General features: G+C 39.2%; 1 protein-coding gene across 4 annotated transcripts in view; it reads left to right on the top strand.

The window, feature by feature from the left end:
- Nucleotides 1–17,496, top strand: part of NSMAF (neutral sphingomyelinase activation associated factor) — a 77,541-nt gene that overhangs the window by 23,132 nt on the left and 36,913 nt on the right. For 3 of the 4 annotated variants that reach the window (XM_056522006.1, XM_056522005.1, XM_056522008.1), the window contains 4 exons: nt 1,622–1,693; nt 3,827–3,935; nt 10,906–11,082; nt 15,105–15,184. In XM_056522006.1, the coding sequence (XP_056377981.1) occupies nt 1,622–1,693; nt 3,827–3,935; nt 10,906–11,082; nt 15,105–15,184 (438 nt within the window). The remainder of the gene's footprint in view (nt 1–1,621; nt 1,694–3,826; nt 3,936–10,905; nt 11,083–15,104; nt 15,185–17,496) is intronic. The other variant, XM_056522007.1, reaches the window with a different exon arrangement.

The raw sequence follows: 17,496 nt of genomic DNA, 5'->3' as shown, positions 1-17,496 counted from the left end.
GCAACCTGGGAAAATATGAGACAACAGTCATTTTGTATGCTGATAAAAATAAATATTGGGGTGAAAATCAAATAAGAATTGTGAGAAAACCGTCACACAAGTACAGACACTATATTATGAACTACACTAACTTTACACCCCCTGTAGCATAGTCAAATAAAAAAAAAAATCCTGGAATACCCCTTTAACTTTTTATCAATTAACCACAACCATTGCCACAACCATTTGTCTCCAAACACTGAAGAATTAATGTAAGACTGCAATATGATCCCAAAACAATATTCCATGTTATAACACCATCTAAAAGAGGGTGTATTCCTTGTGAGGCTGGGTGATAGATATCAATCCAATGTGCCGTTGGTGGTAACATGAACTGCATTTTGCCCATGGCTTAATTTATTTAACATTGTTTTATTAATTTTGAAGGGGTACTCCGGTGAAAACTTTTTTTTTTTATTATTTTTTTTTTTTAAATCAACTGATGATAGAAAGTTAAACAGATTTGTAAATTACTTCTACTAAAAAATCATTATCCTTCCAGTACTTATTAGCTGCTGAATACTACAGAGGAAATTATTTTCTTTTTGGAACACAGAGCTCTCTGCTGACATTATGACAACAGTGCTCTCTGCTGATATCACAAGCACAGTGCTCTCTGCTGACATCTCTGTCCATTTTAAGAACTGTCCAGAGTAGGAGAAAATCCCCATAGCAAACATATGCTGCTCTGGACAGTTCCTAAAATGGACAGCGATGTCGACAGAGAGCACTGTGCTCGTGATCTCAGCAGAGAGCACTGTGTGCCAAAAAGAAAATAATTTCCTCTCTAGTATTCAGCAGCTAATAAGTATTGGAATCTGTTTAAAGGGGTTATCCGGGAAAAAACTTTTTTTTATATATCAACTGGCTCCAGAAAGTTGAACAGATTTGTAAATTACTTCTATAAAAAAAATCTTAATCCTTTCAGTACTTATGAGCTGATGAAGTTGAGTTGTTCTTTCTGTCAAAGTTCTCTCTGATGACACCTGTCTCGGGAACCGCCCAGTTTAGAAGCAAATCCCAATAGCAAACCTCTTCTACTCTGTGCAGTTCCCGAGACAAGCAGAGATGTCAGCAGAGAGCACTGTTGCCAGACAGAAAAGAACAACTCCACTTTAGCAGCTGATAATTATTGAAAGGATTAAGATTTTTCTTCCACCGGAGTACCCCTTTACGACTACATGAAGAAATGATGAACTTCTAGCTGGTAACTGAGCCCTTAAGATAAAAAAACAACCCTTCTGCAAATCACAAATCAAAGTTTAGTCTTTTTTCGTGTATTTTATATACTGTTGTAAGGTCGTTTTTAGCCTGTAGTTTAGATGGTTACTTCCCTATGTTTATGTAGTTTTTAAATTAGATATTATTATATAGTTTTATAATTAAACTTCTAATTTGTTTTAAGAACTATATTATAATATAGATTCTATTTTTTAATTAGCTATACTGACCTGTTTGAACTGTAAATTTGTATTTATCTTGTATTGCTGTATATTTGCACCAAATCTGGTAGACTATTAAAAAAAATTAATTGGTCCGAATTACAGTTTATTAACTTTCTTTTTTTTTCTCTTTTTAATAGAAACCTGTTGTTCATATTAGCCTTGCCGACATTCGTCGAATATATAAAAGGAGACATATGCTGATGCCTCTGGTAAGACAAGTGTAACTGTAAAAGAATGATGATCAGTCATGATGTATTTGCTTATTTTCTAGGCAACTAAAATACATTTGGGAGATTTATCAAAACCTTGTTAAAGTAAAAGTTGATTATTTGCCCCGTAGCAACCAATCACATCGCTTCTTTCATTTTTTTCCCCCTTAACGACGCAGGACGTATATTTACGTCCTGCGCCGGCTCCCGCGATATGAAGCGGGATTGCGCCGCGATCCCGCATCATATCGCGTCGGTCCCGGCGCTCATCAACGGCTGGGACCCGCGGCTAATACCACACATCGCCGATCGCGATGATGAGCGGTATTAACCCTTTAGAAGCGGCGGTCAAAGCTGACCGCCGCTTCTAAAGTGAAAGTGAAAGTGACCCGGCTGCTCAGTCGGGCTGTTCCGGACCGCCGCGGTGAAATCGCGGCGTCCCGAACAGCTGGCAGGACACCGGGAGGGCCCTTACCTGCCTCCTCGGTGTCCGATCGGCGAATGACTGCTCCGTGCCTGAGATCCAGGCAGGAGCAGTCAAGCGCCGATAACACTGATCACAGGCGTGTTAATACACGCCTGTGATCTGTGTAAAAGATCAGTGTGTGCAGTGTTATAGGTCCCTATGGGACCTATAACACTGCAAAAAAAAAAGTAAAAAAAAAGTGTTCATAAAGGTCATTTAACCCCTTCCCTAATAAAAGTTTGAATCACCCCCCTTTTCCCATAAAAAAAATAAAACCGTGTAAAAAAATAAAATAAATAAACATATGTGGTATCGCCGCGTGCGTAAATGTCCGAACTATAAAAATATATCATTAATTAAACCGCACGGTCAATGGCGTACGCGCAAAAAAATTCGAAAGTCAAAAAAAGCGCATTTTTGGTCACTTTTTATACCATTAAAAAATGAATAAAAAGTGATCAAAAAGTCCGATCAAAACAAAGATCATACTGATAAAAACTTCAGATCACGGCGCAAAATTGCGTCCTCATACCGCCCTGTACGTGGAAAAATAAAAAAGTTATAGGGGTCAGAAGATGACATTTTTAAACGTATACATTTTCCTGCATGTAGTTATGATTTTTTCCAGAAGTGCGACAAAATCAAACCTATATAAGTAGGGTATCATTTTAACCGTATGGACCTACAGAATAATGATAAGGTGTAATTTTTACCGAAATATGCACTGCGTAGAAACGGAAGCCCCCAAAAGTTACAAAATGGCGTTTTTTCTTCGATTTTGTCGCACAATGATTTTTTTTTCTGTTTCGCTGTGCATTTTTGGGTAAAATGACTGTCACTGCAAAGTAGAATTGGCGACGCAAAAAATAAGCCATAATATGGATTTTTAGGTGGAAAATTGAAAGGGTTATGATTTTTAAAAGGTAAGGAGGAAAAAACGAAAGTGCAAAAACTGAAAAACCCTGAGTCCTTAAGGGGTTAAAGACCTCTGGAAAAAAGAGAATTTAATTGGTTGGCAATTGTCAACTTTTCCTCTGCACAGGTTTTGATAACTCCCCCCAATTATTCTTACCATCAAAAAGTAATTCTTTTTAAAATTTTCTCTAGTATCACACAGCAGGGAGAGAAGCATTTTGCAGCGTGCTTCTCTTCCCACTTGTTCTACTGATTGCTTGTGGTCTGAACTTATGACATGTCTCTAGGACGTGTAAAAAAAATTATTTTTAATTTTTATAAACAATAACAGGTACACTTGGATTCATTTATTTTATGTCCTTAGGATTTTCTTTTCAAATGAAAACTTGCACTTTAATTCATACCCATTATCCTTATTATTGCTTTCACACTCTCAGTAATGGAGCAGCGAAGCTTCAGTGTCTTACAGCGTTCTTGGCAGCTTACTTGCAGCTGCTGGCTCACAGGCAGAGCATTGGGCTGGGTTTTCATAGCCTGCCTGCCCAGAAATAAGTCACGCCCAGTTTACCGTGAGAAGTACATTAAAGAATGTTAAGAGGCCTGCATTTTGAGTCAATTTCATGTGTTTGTATTAATTATTAGTAAATTAAGTGATTAGTTAAGTTATTATTAATAGTATTTATATTATACATTTAATATGCTTTTTCTCTAAATTAATCTAATTACTTTATACCTGTTTTAATGCCTTTTAGGGACTGGAAGTGTATTGTACTGAAAATGACCTGTGCTCAGATATATACCTTAAATTTTACAACCCTAAAGATCGAGACGGCGTGTACTACTATATTGCTGCTTATCTAGGTTGGATTTTATGTTTTATTTTTGTTTCCTCTAACCTCTCAAATTGCTATATTGTGTGTTTTGTATATATGTGTGTGTGCGCCTGTGGATATATATAGATGTGTGTGTATCTATGTATATATATAATACACACACATCAGCAAGAGCATGGGCAATACCAAAAAATATTCTGAATGTTTAGGTGCGACAGCTTTGCAACCACGTAATTGTAAAAAGAGAAAGACAGCAAGTAAAAAGTGCTCAACAGCAAATATACATGGAAAACATGGAATACCCTTTTTTAGAAATACATCTAGAAAAAGTCAATACAAAAAATTTAAACAAATAAAAACACACACCAGCACATGAATATAGCAAGTATAATCTACATCACATCCTAGAAACCACAATAACTGCAGCGCTATACTGGCAAAATGTTAGGTTAGCCGGTGTGTGGTTTAAATTTTTCTCTTTTTTTTTTTTTTTGTCTGGTCTTTTGCTTGATGTATTTTTAATAAAGTTTCATTTTTTTTCACATGTGTATTTGCAGTTGTGCCCTTTTTTCACCTTGCTTTCTTTCTCTTTTTACGATTACATAGAAAAATATATACATATAAATGATGTATGTGTAGATGTGTTTTGCTACAGTCCATCAGTCACGTATGTCACAAAAGTCCAAGTTTTATATCTCACATTATATCAGTGTTTCATATATTGGATTGTGAGACTAATAGTGGATACAGAGTGTGTAATATCACAGGTCATTGCAATATATACACATATGTCACAACCTTCTGCAATGTTCTAGTCAGTGCAGCATATGTTCTAATGAAGTAGCTTAGTTTTCGAAAAGCTGTGAACCTCTTTACCTGAAAATTGCATGCTAGTTTTTTTTTTCTTTTCCTTTTTTTTTTCTATTTTTTATTATTTCTGTTTTATTAACTATTTTATTTATTAACTCCTTCTCGCCCAAGGATGTATGCATACGTCCCAGTTTCTAACATGTTAGCGCAACTGGGCGTATGCCTACGTCCTGGCTGCCATGTCAGGATGAGGCCTACTGATGGTCTCCGGTCTGCCTAGTACGGCAGCCTGTGAGGTCCAGGCATAGGCTGGATTGCACAAGCTGCATGTCAGTGTGATACTGACAGTTATACTGTGCTGCAGTACAGATGTACTGCAGCAAAGTATAACCTGTAAAATATAAAAACACATTTTTTTTTTTTTTTTTAAATACAGTGTAAAAAAATAAATGGCCCTTTCCCAATGAAACCCTGTAAGAAACAACTCCTCCCAAACCTATACATAAGTATTGTCATGTCCGTAGTGACTTTTACACTAAATCGATAATGGTAGCATGAATCGCAAAAATGGTACCAATAAAAAGTACAGCTTGTCCTGCAAAAAAAAAAAAAAAAAAGCCCTTGCACAGTGGCATTGGATGAAAAAAAAAAGTTATGGCTGTAAGAACATGACAACACAAAAGGAAAAGGAAATATAAAAAAGCTATATAAATTAGGTATCGCCGTAATCGTACCGACCCATAGAATAAAAAAAAACATTTATCAAAACTGTCTAGAGGAAAAGTTGCCCATAGCAACCAATCGGATCACTTCTTTCATTTTTCAGAGGCCTTTTTAACCCCTTAAAGATGCAGGGTGTACCCATACGCCCCCTTTCCTGAGTCCTTAAGGACTCAGGGCGTACAGGTATGCCCTGCGTTTCTCCGGTCCCCACCGATCACTGGGCAGGGATCGGACCGGGATGCCTGCTGAAATCATTCAGCAGGCATTCCAGCACTTCGCCGAGGGGGGGTCCGGAGTACAAACCGGCGATCTGCGGCGATTCCGGGTCATTCGAGGCACACGTGCCCCAATGACCCGGAAAAGGAGAGCGACCAGCGGTGTAATATACACCACCAATCACTCTCCGTACTGTACTGGGAGGTGGCAGTGTTGTGACCGCATCAATCACTGCAGTGTGGGGAGGAGGGTGAAGGAGCATGTTGCTCCATTCTGCCCACCACACTTCTTTGAGCTGGTGAGCAATACGGAGAATGCCAAGAGAAACCCCACCTAAATGGACAAACTGATCTAACAGGGCATCTCAAGCGTTTCTAAACGCAAGGACAGTATAATGGGTCTGTGAGGAGGAGCACCACAAACCCCACGCCTTTTCAAACTTGCCCGGGCACCCCCTATGCTTAAAGACCAATTGTTCATAAGGAATGGTTGCATTCACCATGTGTTTCCACCCAGATAGGGAGGGGGGCCTGGGATCCATTCACCTCATCGCAATCATTTTCCTAGCAAGGAAGAGGGATTCTCTCAGGAAGGTGCAAATATGAAGGGTCCAATCCTCCTCAGACAAAATTGGCATATCAGTAGTAAAACTGCAATTTTCATTTTCCCCATACTACACTTCATTCATTCCTGGAAAAAAAATTTAGGGAACTGTGGGTGTACTGTTTGTAATGGTGTCACATGTGGGTGTTCCTTTCTTGTATTTTCCTCTGAATGTATGTAACTGTTAGGTCCGGAACAAACATCCGCCTCAAATGCAAAGAGTTCTCCCACATGAGCTCTGTCGTATTTCCAGGTGACAATTCGGAGTCACATATTAGTTGTTCCCAGAAAGATGAAGCAGAGCATAGGTTGAAAATTGCAATTCATCCATTCCTGGAAAATACATTTAGGAAACACCCGTGCGTTCAAAATGTCCTCTTAACCCCTATACCCATTCCTCAGGGTGGGTACTTTCTGTAATGGTGTCACATGTGGGTGTTTCATTCTTGTATTTTCCACTGAATGTATGTAACCGTCAGCTACTGATATGCCATAGGCCTCAAATGCAAACAGACCTCTATGACTTCTGTATTTCCATAGTCAGGAGAAAAAGCCCTCCAAAATTTGTAACCCAATTACCCCTTGTGAATATGTAAAAAATTGGGTAAACCCAGCATTTTAGTTTAAAAAAAAAATCAAAATTTTCAATTTATGGCCCACTGTTCAAAAAACCTGTGAGGTGTAAGTACTCACTATAACCCTTGTTACGTTCCTTGAGGGGTGTAGTTTCTAAAATGGTGTCACATGTTTTGGATTTCTGCTGTCCTTGCACAATGGGGGCTTTGTAAACGCACATGGGCCCCCACTTCAATTCCAACAAACTTTTCACTCTAAAAGCCCAGTGGCGCTCCTTCTATTCTAAGCATTGCAGTGTGCCCGCAGAGCACTTTACATCCACATATGGGGTATTTTTTCTCAGACGAAATTGCACTGCAAATTTTGGGGGCCTTTTCCCCTATTACCCGATGTGAAAATGAAACATTTGGAGTAACACTATCAATATAGTGCGAAAAATCACATTTTCATTTTTACGGCCACTGTTCAAAAAACCTGTGAGGTGTAAGTACTCACTGTAACTTGTTGCATTCCTAGAGGGGTGTAGTTTCCAAAATGGTGCCACATGTGGGGAGTTTCTGCTGTTCTGGCACCATGGGAGGTTTGTAAATAAATGCACATGGCCCCCGACTTCAATTCCAGCTAAATTCTCTCTCTCAAAGTCCAATGGCGCTCCTTCTGTTCTGAGACCTGTAATGTGCTAGCAGAGCACTTTACGTCCACATATGGGGCATTTTTTTAATCGGGAGAAATTGGGCTTCAAATTTTGGGGTCCATTTTCTCCTATTACACCATGTGAAACTGAAAAATTTGGAGTAACACCATAATTTTAGTGTTAAAAATCTAATTTTTTATTTCTCGTCCAAGTTCCACGCAAACCCGTCAAACACCTGTGAGGTGTTAAGGGTCACTGTACCCCTTGTTGCCATCCTTGAGAGGTGTAGTTTCCCAAATAGTGTGCCATGTGTAGTTCTTTTTTGCTTTTCTGGCACCCTGGGGACTTGCTAAATGCAACATGCCCCCCAAAAACCATTTCGGTAAAATTCTCTTTCAAAAAGCCAAATTTTGCTCCTTCTCTTCTGAGCATTGTAGTGCGCCAGCAGAGCACTTAAAGGGGTTATCCACCATAAGGTGATTTTAGTATGTACCTGGCAGACAGTAATAGACATGCTTAGGAAGGATTTGCACTTGTCTTCGGGCTAAATGGCTATGTTGTGAGATTACCATAATACTGTGGGAATCTTTTGTGAACTGGTATTTCCTGTTTGACTTTTCTTTTTTTCACTACAAATCCCACAATTCCATTTTCCTCCCTCCTACACATCAGCGATCCCACCCATTGAAACATAAATGAGCTGCATCCATTCAAAAGACCTGTGGTTTTCAATCAGGGTTTCTACAGCTGTTGCATTAGTTACAGATTGATCTCTCTCCCACCAAGTGATCCCTCCACCCATTGAAGCAGACAGGCTCCCTGTCATCAGCTGACTAGTGAGTCAGGTCTCGGCCGCATTGCAACCTGCAAAATCTGAAACAGTCATTTTGTATGCTGTTAAAAATAAATATTGGGGTGAAAATCACAGAAGAATTGTGAGAAAACCGTCACACATAGGTACAGACACTATATTGTGAACTACACTAACTTTACAGCCCCTGTAGCATAGTCAAATAAAAAAAAAAATCCTGAAATACCCCTTTAACGTCCACATGTGGGGTATTTCCATACTCAGAAGAATTTTGGGGGGCATTTTCTCCTATTACCCCTTGTGAAAAAGAAAAATTTGGGGTAACATCATTATTTTAGTGTTAAAAACAATTTTTCCCATTTTCACGTCTAACTTCAACGCAAAGTCGTCATACACCTGTGAGGTGTTAAGGCTCACTATACCCCTTGTTACTTCCTAAATGCAACATGGCCCCCAAAAACCCTGACAGCAAAATTCGCTCTCCAAAATCCCACAGTTGCTCTTTCCCTCTTGAGCCATGTTGTGAGCCCGCACAGCACTTTGTCAACATATGAGGTATTTCCATACTCAGGATTTTTTTCTTCGTATACCACTTTTAAAAATGGGGATACCACAACATGTTAGTGTAAAAAAAAAAAAAAAAATGCAGATTTTGATTTTTCTCCTCCACTTTGCTGCTATTCTTGTGAAACACCTAAAGGGTTAATAAACTTTCTGAATGTCATCTTGAATACTTTGTGGGGTGCAGTTTCTAGAATGGGGTCATTTATGATTTATTTCTTGCAGAAAGACCCCTCTAATCCACTTCAAACTTAACTGGTCCCTGAAAAATTCAGATTTTGAAATATTCGTGAAAAGTTTTAAAATTCCTGCAATGCTTTAAAGCCCTCTAATGTCCTCAAAAAGTAAAAACATGTCAACTTTATGATACCAAAATAAAGTAGACATATTGTATATGTGAATCAATATATAATTGTGTTTCAAAGTTAGAAAAATGCTAAATTTTCATGACAATTTGGGATTTTTCATCAAGAAAGGATGCAAGTAACAATTTACCACTAAGTTAAAGGAGTTCTCTAAGCTAAAACTTTTAACCCCCGCTGTGCCGGGGCTGTAAAACTATACATAATAAACTTTCACTTACCTGCCTACGATCCCCCGTTGTTCCGATATCGCCGTCCCGTTCTCCGGTCTCTTCCTCTTCCTGCGGGTCGTGAAGTCACCGACCCGCAGGAAGAGGAAGCTGACGGGCCAGAGCACGGTGGGCGATATCGGAACAACGGGGGATCGTAGGCAGGTAAGTGAAAGTTCATTATGTATAGTTTTACAGCCCCGGCACAGCAGGGGATAAAATATTTCAGTTGGAGAACTGGAATATGTCATGAAAAAAAAAGTCTCTGAGTTATTAATGCATAAAGTGACAGTGGTCAGATTTGTAAAAAAAAAAGGGCTGAGTCCTTAAGGGGTTAAAAGTGAAAGAAGCAAGCTGATTGGTTGCTATGGGCAACTCAGCAGCTTTTACTCTGGACAGGTTTTAATAAATCTCCCCATAATTTTTACCATACAGTAATTGCCATAAAAATTTACATAACAAAAAAAAGCCAGACATTTAAAAATTGTTGACAATATTTTGGAGTTTTTTCACTCCAAAATATTTGAATACTTGCATTGAGGGGGCGTGGCCATGACGTTACGAGCAGGGCGCGGACGCGACGTCACGAGCCTCCGACGCTGCACCCGACGCTCTATTCGAACGCCACATGCAGAAGGGAGATCGCGGGTGACCCCCACGATCAGAGACATCTTAAGATGTCTAGGGGCGGAGTACCTCTTTAAAGAGACACATGCCAGATTTGAAAAATTGGGCTTGGTCATTTGGTCATTAATGTAAAACAGGCGGCATCCTTTTTTTTAAATATTATATAGTGCAGCAAAGGCTATTTTAAGACAATAATCTGAAGGTGTTTGTGTATGCTTTGTGCTTATCCCTTTTTGCTGATGTGGCATGCACGGGCTAGGCTTTATTATGGTTTACGAATGCACAATGATGTATTTTCTGTAATGCAGCCTACATTTCCTACTTCTGGCTGAGGATCAGGTGGTTGATCACTCCATCTGGCCACTAGTGCTGGAGGTTACCAGCTTGGTCTCAGTTCACAGTCTTCATTTATTTATTTATTTTTTAAAGGGGTATTCCGCTGGTAAAAAAATAATAATAATTTAGTCAACTGGTGCCAGAAAGTTAAACAGATTTGTAAGTTATTCCTATTTAAAAATCTTAATCCTTCCAGTACTTATCAGCTGCTGTATGTTCCACAGGAAGTTATTTTTCTTTTTGAATTTCTTTTCTGTCTGACCACAGTGCTCTCTGCTGACATCTCAGTCCATTCCGCAGTGTGAACATACCCTTAGGGTGTTGCTTTCTTTCAAAATTGGCAATACTATACAATACATGCATACATTAAAGTGAAGTTACACAAAGAAGCTACTATAGTATGCCATGTGTACTAAAGGACATCTGAAACCAATTAGTGATATTATGGTTAACCATGTATATACTAATGTTTTATATTTCATTCTTTTTTGTATAAAAGGCTGTCAATAGTTGCCTCCTGTTTCTTGCAGAGAATCACATGACGGAGCACACAGCAGACAGCTACATGCTTCAGTGGCAGATGGGCCAAATATCCAATTACCAGTATCTTTTACATCTCAATAACCTAGCAGATCGGAGCTGCAATGACCTTTCCCAGTATCCTGTGTTTCCATGGATCATCGCAGACTACACTAGTTCTCTACTGGGTATAACTATTTCATCCACATTGTTTAGTTCTCATAAAGGGAACCTGTCAGCAGAGTTGTACCTCTTTTGATGGGTTTGTCCAGTAAAACAGTTTTTTCCCTATTGCTCCCAGGCTGCTCAATGAAAGCTTTGAACTCTCCTTCCTCTCTCTTTTGTAGCCTCCAGTATCAGGATGCTCAGTCTGTGGTCAGGTCTCCGCTGATCTTTGCCTTCCCGAAGCTGTATGTGTAATGTCACAGCACCTTTCAGCCAAACTCTCACCATAACGGTGTCCAGCCTCAGTCAGTGATTGGTGGATGGCACTGTCAGTTCCCATAGCTGCAGAACGTATCGGCCACAGACCGGGCACCTTGATATCCGAGAATACGAGGGTTTGAGTTAAAGCTTTTATTGTTTTATTTGGCAGCCTGGGTGCAATAGTGAAATAACTCTTTAAAGGGGTATGCTACTGGAAAACATTTTATTTATTTATTTATTTTTAATCAACTGATGTCAGAAAGTTAAACAGATTTGTAAATTACTTCTATTTAAAAATCTTAAAGGGGTACTCCGGTGAAAACCTTTTTTTCTTTTAAATCAACTGGTGCCAGAAAGTTAAACAGATTTGTAAATTACTTCTATTAAAAAAAAATCTTAATCCTTCCTGTACTTATTAGCTGCTGAATGCTACAGAGGAAATTCTTTTCTTTTTGGAATTCTCTCTGATGACATCACGAGCACAGGGCTCTTTGCTGATGTCATTATAATAATAACTCTTTATTTATTGTTGTCCTTAGTGACATTTGAACCCAAGGCCCCAGCACTGCAAGGCAGCAGTGCTAACCACTGAGCCACCATGCTGCCCTTAGCATACATTTGCTATGCACGGTTGCTAAAATGGACAGAGATGTCAGCAGAGAGCACTGTGGTCGTGATGTCATCAGTGTTCCAAAAAGAAAGGAATTTCCTCTGTAGCATTCAGCAGCTAATAAGTACTGGAAGGCTTAAGATTTTTTAATAGAAGTAATTTACAAATATAAAAAAGGGAAAAGGAATAGGAGAAAAAGGGGGTGACAATAAACAATATACAGTAATAGTGATAATAAAAATAAATATGGTAATAAAAAGCCTGAAAGGGTACAATAAATTAAATAATCTTAAACATTTATTAAATTTTAATAATACAATCAATACCCGAGCAGGGCCCTTGCTCAGGTATTAAAAATATAGAATAAAGTGACCTAAAATATGATGCTAAAAATTGCCAGCCATCTCAGAAAAGAAGAAAAAATAGTCTATAGTAGCAAAAAATTTACCGCAAAAACTTGACAGATTCCACAAGTTTACATGTGCGAATTGAGGTAGACTTAAATGTCATTCATCAAAGTGTTGAGAGGAGAAGTTAGTAAGCTGCCGGTAATTGTATCCAAAAAGTAACAAAATTGTAAAAAAAATGCTGATACAGTTAATGATAGGATTAAAGCGATACTTTACCACTGAGTAGACAGAGCTTGTAGGCAGCCGAGTGTTCCTGAAAACGGCAGATTCTAGAGAGCAATGGCAGTGAATGTCCGCATGGACGATGTCCGGTGCTCAGATTGCCACTGCCCTGGCATGGGCATGTGGATACCTTGATGTGGCAATGTATGAGTGCGCTTCTCCTGCGGCAAGCACTCTCTTTCGGTACAGCAGTAACCGGCTTTGGATATTTGTGCATTGAGAAAATCACTCTGCTTGGCACGGCTCGGCAGCCGGCCTATAGGGGAGTTTCATCAGAGGTGAGTCTGCGTGCAGTGTGAATTGCACGCGATTTGCAGTGGTCCTCAAACCGGGGTACTGCAGCGAAGTCAAGACTGGATTGGCTGGTATAGCGGCTATTAGCCGGTGAGATGGATATGGCAGTAGTAAAATATCAAGGGCTATACGCGTTTCACGACTAGTGTCGCATTCTTCAGTAGCCAAAATAAATTAAGGGTTTTCACCGGAGTACCCCTTTAATCCTTCCAGTACTTATCAGCTGCTGTATGCTGTACAAGAAGTTCTTTTCTTTTTGAATTTCCTTTCTGTCTGACTACAGTGCTCTTTGCTGACACCTCTGTCCATTTTAGGAACTGTCCAGAGCAGGATAGGTTTTCTATGGGGTTTTGCTCCTACTCTGGACAGTTCCTAAATGGACAGAGGTGTCAGCAGAGAGCACTGTGGTCGGAGAGAAAGTAAATTCAAAAAGAAAAGAACTTCCTGTGGAGCATATAGCAGTTGATAAGTACAGGAATGATAAAGATTTACAAATCTAGCAAAACAAAAGAACAGAATGGAGAGGGCACTCAAGAAGCGCTACTACACCTGAGACAGGGTACTGCAGAACATCAGTGGCCCGTACAAGATCTCCTGTGGGGTGCACATACGACAGATGTGAAGCATCAAACAAGTAAAGAACAAAAGCACATATGTGCACTCGCCACTCAGCAGAGATCAATCAGCGTGGGGATCCGGTCCTCAGAAGGCTGGGTCACAGCATCGGTGCAGTGAGATGGGCGCTCGGAGGCGATGCGGCTGTTTCACACAAGTCAGGGTGCTTCTTCTGGCCTGTGAAACAGCCGGCGTCGCCTCAGAGCGCCCATCTCACTGCACCGATGCTGTGACCCAGCCTTCCGAGGACCGGATCCCCACGCTGATTGATCTCTGCTGAGCAGTGAGTGTGCATACGTGCTTTTGTTCTTTACTAATTTACAAATCTGTTTAACTTTCTGGCACCAGTTGATTTTAAAAAAAAAAATGTTTTCCAGTGGCGTACCCCTTTTAAAGAGTTAGTTCCCTATTGCACCCAGGCTGCCAAATAAAACAATAAGAGCTTTAACTCAATCCCTTGTATTCTCAGATATCAAGGTGCCCGGTCTGTGGCCGATACGTTCTGCTCCGGCAAAAACATCTTATCCCCTATCCAAAGGGGAAACCGCTACATGATGGGACCCCTGCGATCTCCGAGCCGGTAGTGGCGGTGCCTGGAACATGAAAGCTTGGAGCTTCCGTGTTCGTGACGTCACACCGTGCCCATCACACTACGTAGCCATCACGCCTCCTCCCATAGACATGAATGGAGTAGCGGCGTAGTGGCTGTAGTTGCCATTCATCTGGCACGAAGCGGAGTTCGCACGGTGCACAGATGAGAGGTGCTGTGCCGGCGATCGCGGGGGGTCCCCAGCTGCAGGACTGCCACAATCGGACATCTTATCCCCTATCCTTTGGATAGGGGATGAGATGTTTTTCAGAAGAGTACCCCTTTAACTGCTGACCTGCTGCTGTTGTGCTTGTAAATACCCTACTAGTTGTGCATGTGTTTTAAAATCACTTGTTCAACTATAATAAAGGAGAAAAAGTAGTAAAACCGCCATGTAACCCCCCCCCAGTAGTCAGTGGGCCGTGCTGCAGTGGTGACTAATCACAGTATCCTAATGTCCACTTTAATGACGCTCCCCTTGGGACATCTAGCACTGACATTACACGTAGAAAGGGACATCAGTCAAGACAAACTGTTGTGTTAGCAGTGAGGACACCATGACTGTTCACCACTGCCGCACCATCTTGGTTACTACCCCAATGATAAATTAAGTGGTCTCGGCACATCTGGAAAGGTGTTCACAGGCACTACAGCAGCATGCTTATTTTACTGGGGGAATTTGCCCCCCACTTTATAATTTTCTTGCTGCAGGGGAAATGTAATATAAATAAAAGCCGAATCTAACAGAGCATTAGTGTTTGCTTGTTGGCTGCTCTCCACTCTGGCTTCCCTTATGTTTTGCATGTACCTCATTTAAGTTGTTTACTGTGGCCTATACATGTATACAATGATCACATGGTGCACTGCCAACATTTGCCGTTTCTGTGTAAAATATTAGCCATGACTGAGAAAAAATGCAGAATGGATCCCCACAACACAGTGCAGAAAACATATATATATATATATATATATATATATATATATATATATATATATATATATATATATATATATTTTTATAATGTATTTTTTCTTTCTTTTAAGATTTAACCATTCCTGAAACCTTTCGTGATCTGAGAAAGCCTATAGGTGCCCTAAATAAAGACAGGCTAGAAAGGTTACAGGTATGTATTTGATAAACCTCTTATACAAAGCTTTAATGCTGGACATGTTAATTTTCATAGATTGATATGTTATAAATTTATTTACACAGTTGTTTACTTTTTACTATATTTGTGATCATTTTTATCAACCTTATAAGTGGTAAATATTTCAAAATGCTCTTTTACTATCACCTTGTGGTTTTATTTAAAGTGGTATTCAGTGTTTTTAAAAACTTGCTTTAATGCTCGCTAGTATTTCTACTTGCCTACCACATATTTATACTTGTCTACCACATATTTATACTTGCCTACCACATATTTATACTTGTCTACCACATATGTATACTTGTCTACCACATATTTATACTTGCCTACCACATATTTATACTTGTCTACCACATATTTATACTTGCCTACCACATATTTATACTTGTCTACCACATATTTATACTTGTCTACCACATATTTATACTTGTCTACCACATATTTATACTTGTCTACCACATATTTATACTTGCCTACCACATATTTATACTTGCCTACCACATATTTATACTTGCCTACCACATATTTATACTTGTTTACCACATATTTATACTTGCCTACCACATATTTATACTTGCCTACCACATATTTATACTTGTTTACCACATATTTATACTTGTCTACCACATATTTATACTTGCCTACCACATATTTATACTTGCCTACCACATATTTATACTTGCCTACCACATATTTATACTTGCCTACCACATATTTATACTTGCCTACCACATATTTATACTTGCCTACCACATATTTATACTTGCCTACCACATATTTATACTTGCCTACCACATATTTATACTTGCCTACCACATATTTATACTTGCCTACCACATATTTATACTTGCCTACCACATATTTATACTTGCCTACCACATATTTATACTTGCCTACCACATATTTATACTTGCCTACCACATATTTATACTTGCCTACCACATATTTATACTTGCCTACCACATATTTATACTTGCCTACCACATATTTATACTTGTCTACCACATATTTATACTTGCCTACCACATATTTATACTTGCCTACCACATATTTATACTTGCCTACCACATATTTATACTTGTCTACCACATATTTATACTTGCCTACCACATATTTATACTTGTCTACCACATATTTATACTTGTCTACCACATATTTATACTTGTCTACCACATATTTATACTTGTTTACCACATATTTATACTTGCCTACCACATATTTATACTTGCCTACCACATATTTATACTTGCCTACCACATATTTATACTTGTCTACCACATATTTATACTTGCCTACCACATATTTATACTTGTCTACCACATATTTATACTTGTCTACCACATATTTATACTTGTCTACCACATATGTATACTTGCCTACCACATATGTATACTTGCCTACCACATATGTATACTTGCCTACCACATATTTATACTTGCCTACCACATATTTATACTTGCCTACCACATATTTATACTTGCCTACCACATATTTATACTTGCCTACCACATATTTATACTTGCCTACCACATATTTATACTTGCCTACCACATATTTATACTTGCCTACCACATATTTATACTTGCCTACCACATATTTATACTTGCCTACCACATATTTATACTTGCCTACCACATATTTATACTTGCCTACCACATATTTATACTTGCCTACCACATATTTATACTTGCCTACCACATATTTATACTTGCCTACCACATATTTATACTTGCCTACCACATATTTATACTTGCCTACCACATATTTATACTTGCCTACCACATATTTATACTTGCCTACCACATATTTATACTTGCCTACCACATATTTATACTTGCCTACCACATATTTATACTTGCCTACCACATATTTATACTTGTCTACCACATATTTATACTTGCCTACCACATATTTATACTTGCCTACCACATATTTATACTTGCCTACCACATATTTATACTTGCCTACCACATATTTATACTTGTCTACCACATATTTATACTTGTCTACCACAGATCCCGCTGCAGCTACTTTTGGTTTCCCAATGCTCATCTCTTCTGCCTGCTTCCCAGATAAGCCATCAAGACAGGACCTGCCTGCTTAGCCAAACACTGTCTGCAGCAATATTCTGACTTGGTCTTTGATTGACTGAGCAAGCAGGTCCTGCTCCGAGCTCTCGTCTCAGAAGCAAGAAAAATAGATGAGCATTGGGGTACCGGAAGGAGCCGACTAGGAGCTGCAGTGATACCTTTGGGGAGCCAGGGTAAGTAAATAAAGATGTTTTTCTA

Source organism: Hyla sarda, chromosome 5 (assembly GCF_029499605.1).
Source record: "Hyla sarda isolate aHylSar1 chromosome 5, aHylSar1.hap1, whole genome shotgun sequence".
NCBI lineage: Eukaryota > Metazoa > Chordata > Amphibia > Anura > Hylidae > Hyla > Hyla sarda.
Note: the sequence above shows the minus strand (reverse complement) of the source record. Positions and strands in the feature narration are given on the sequence as shown.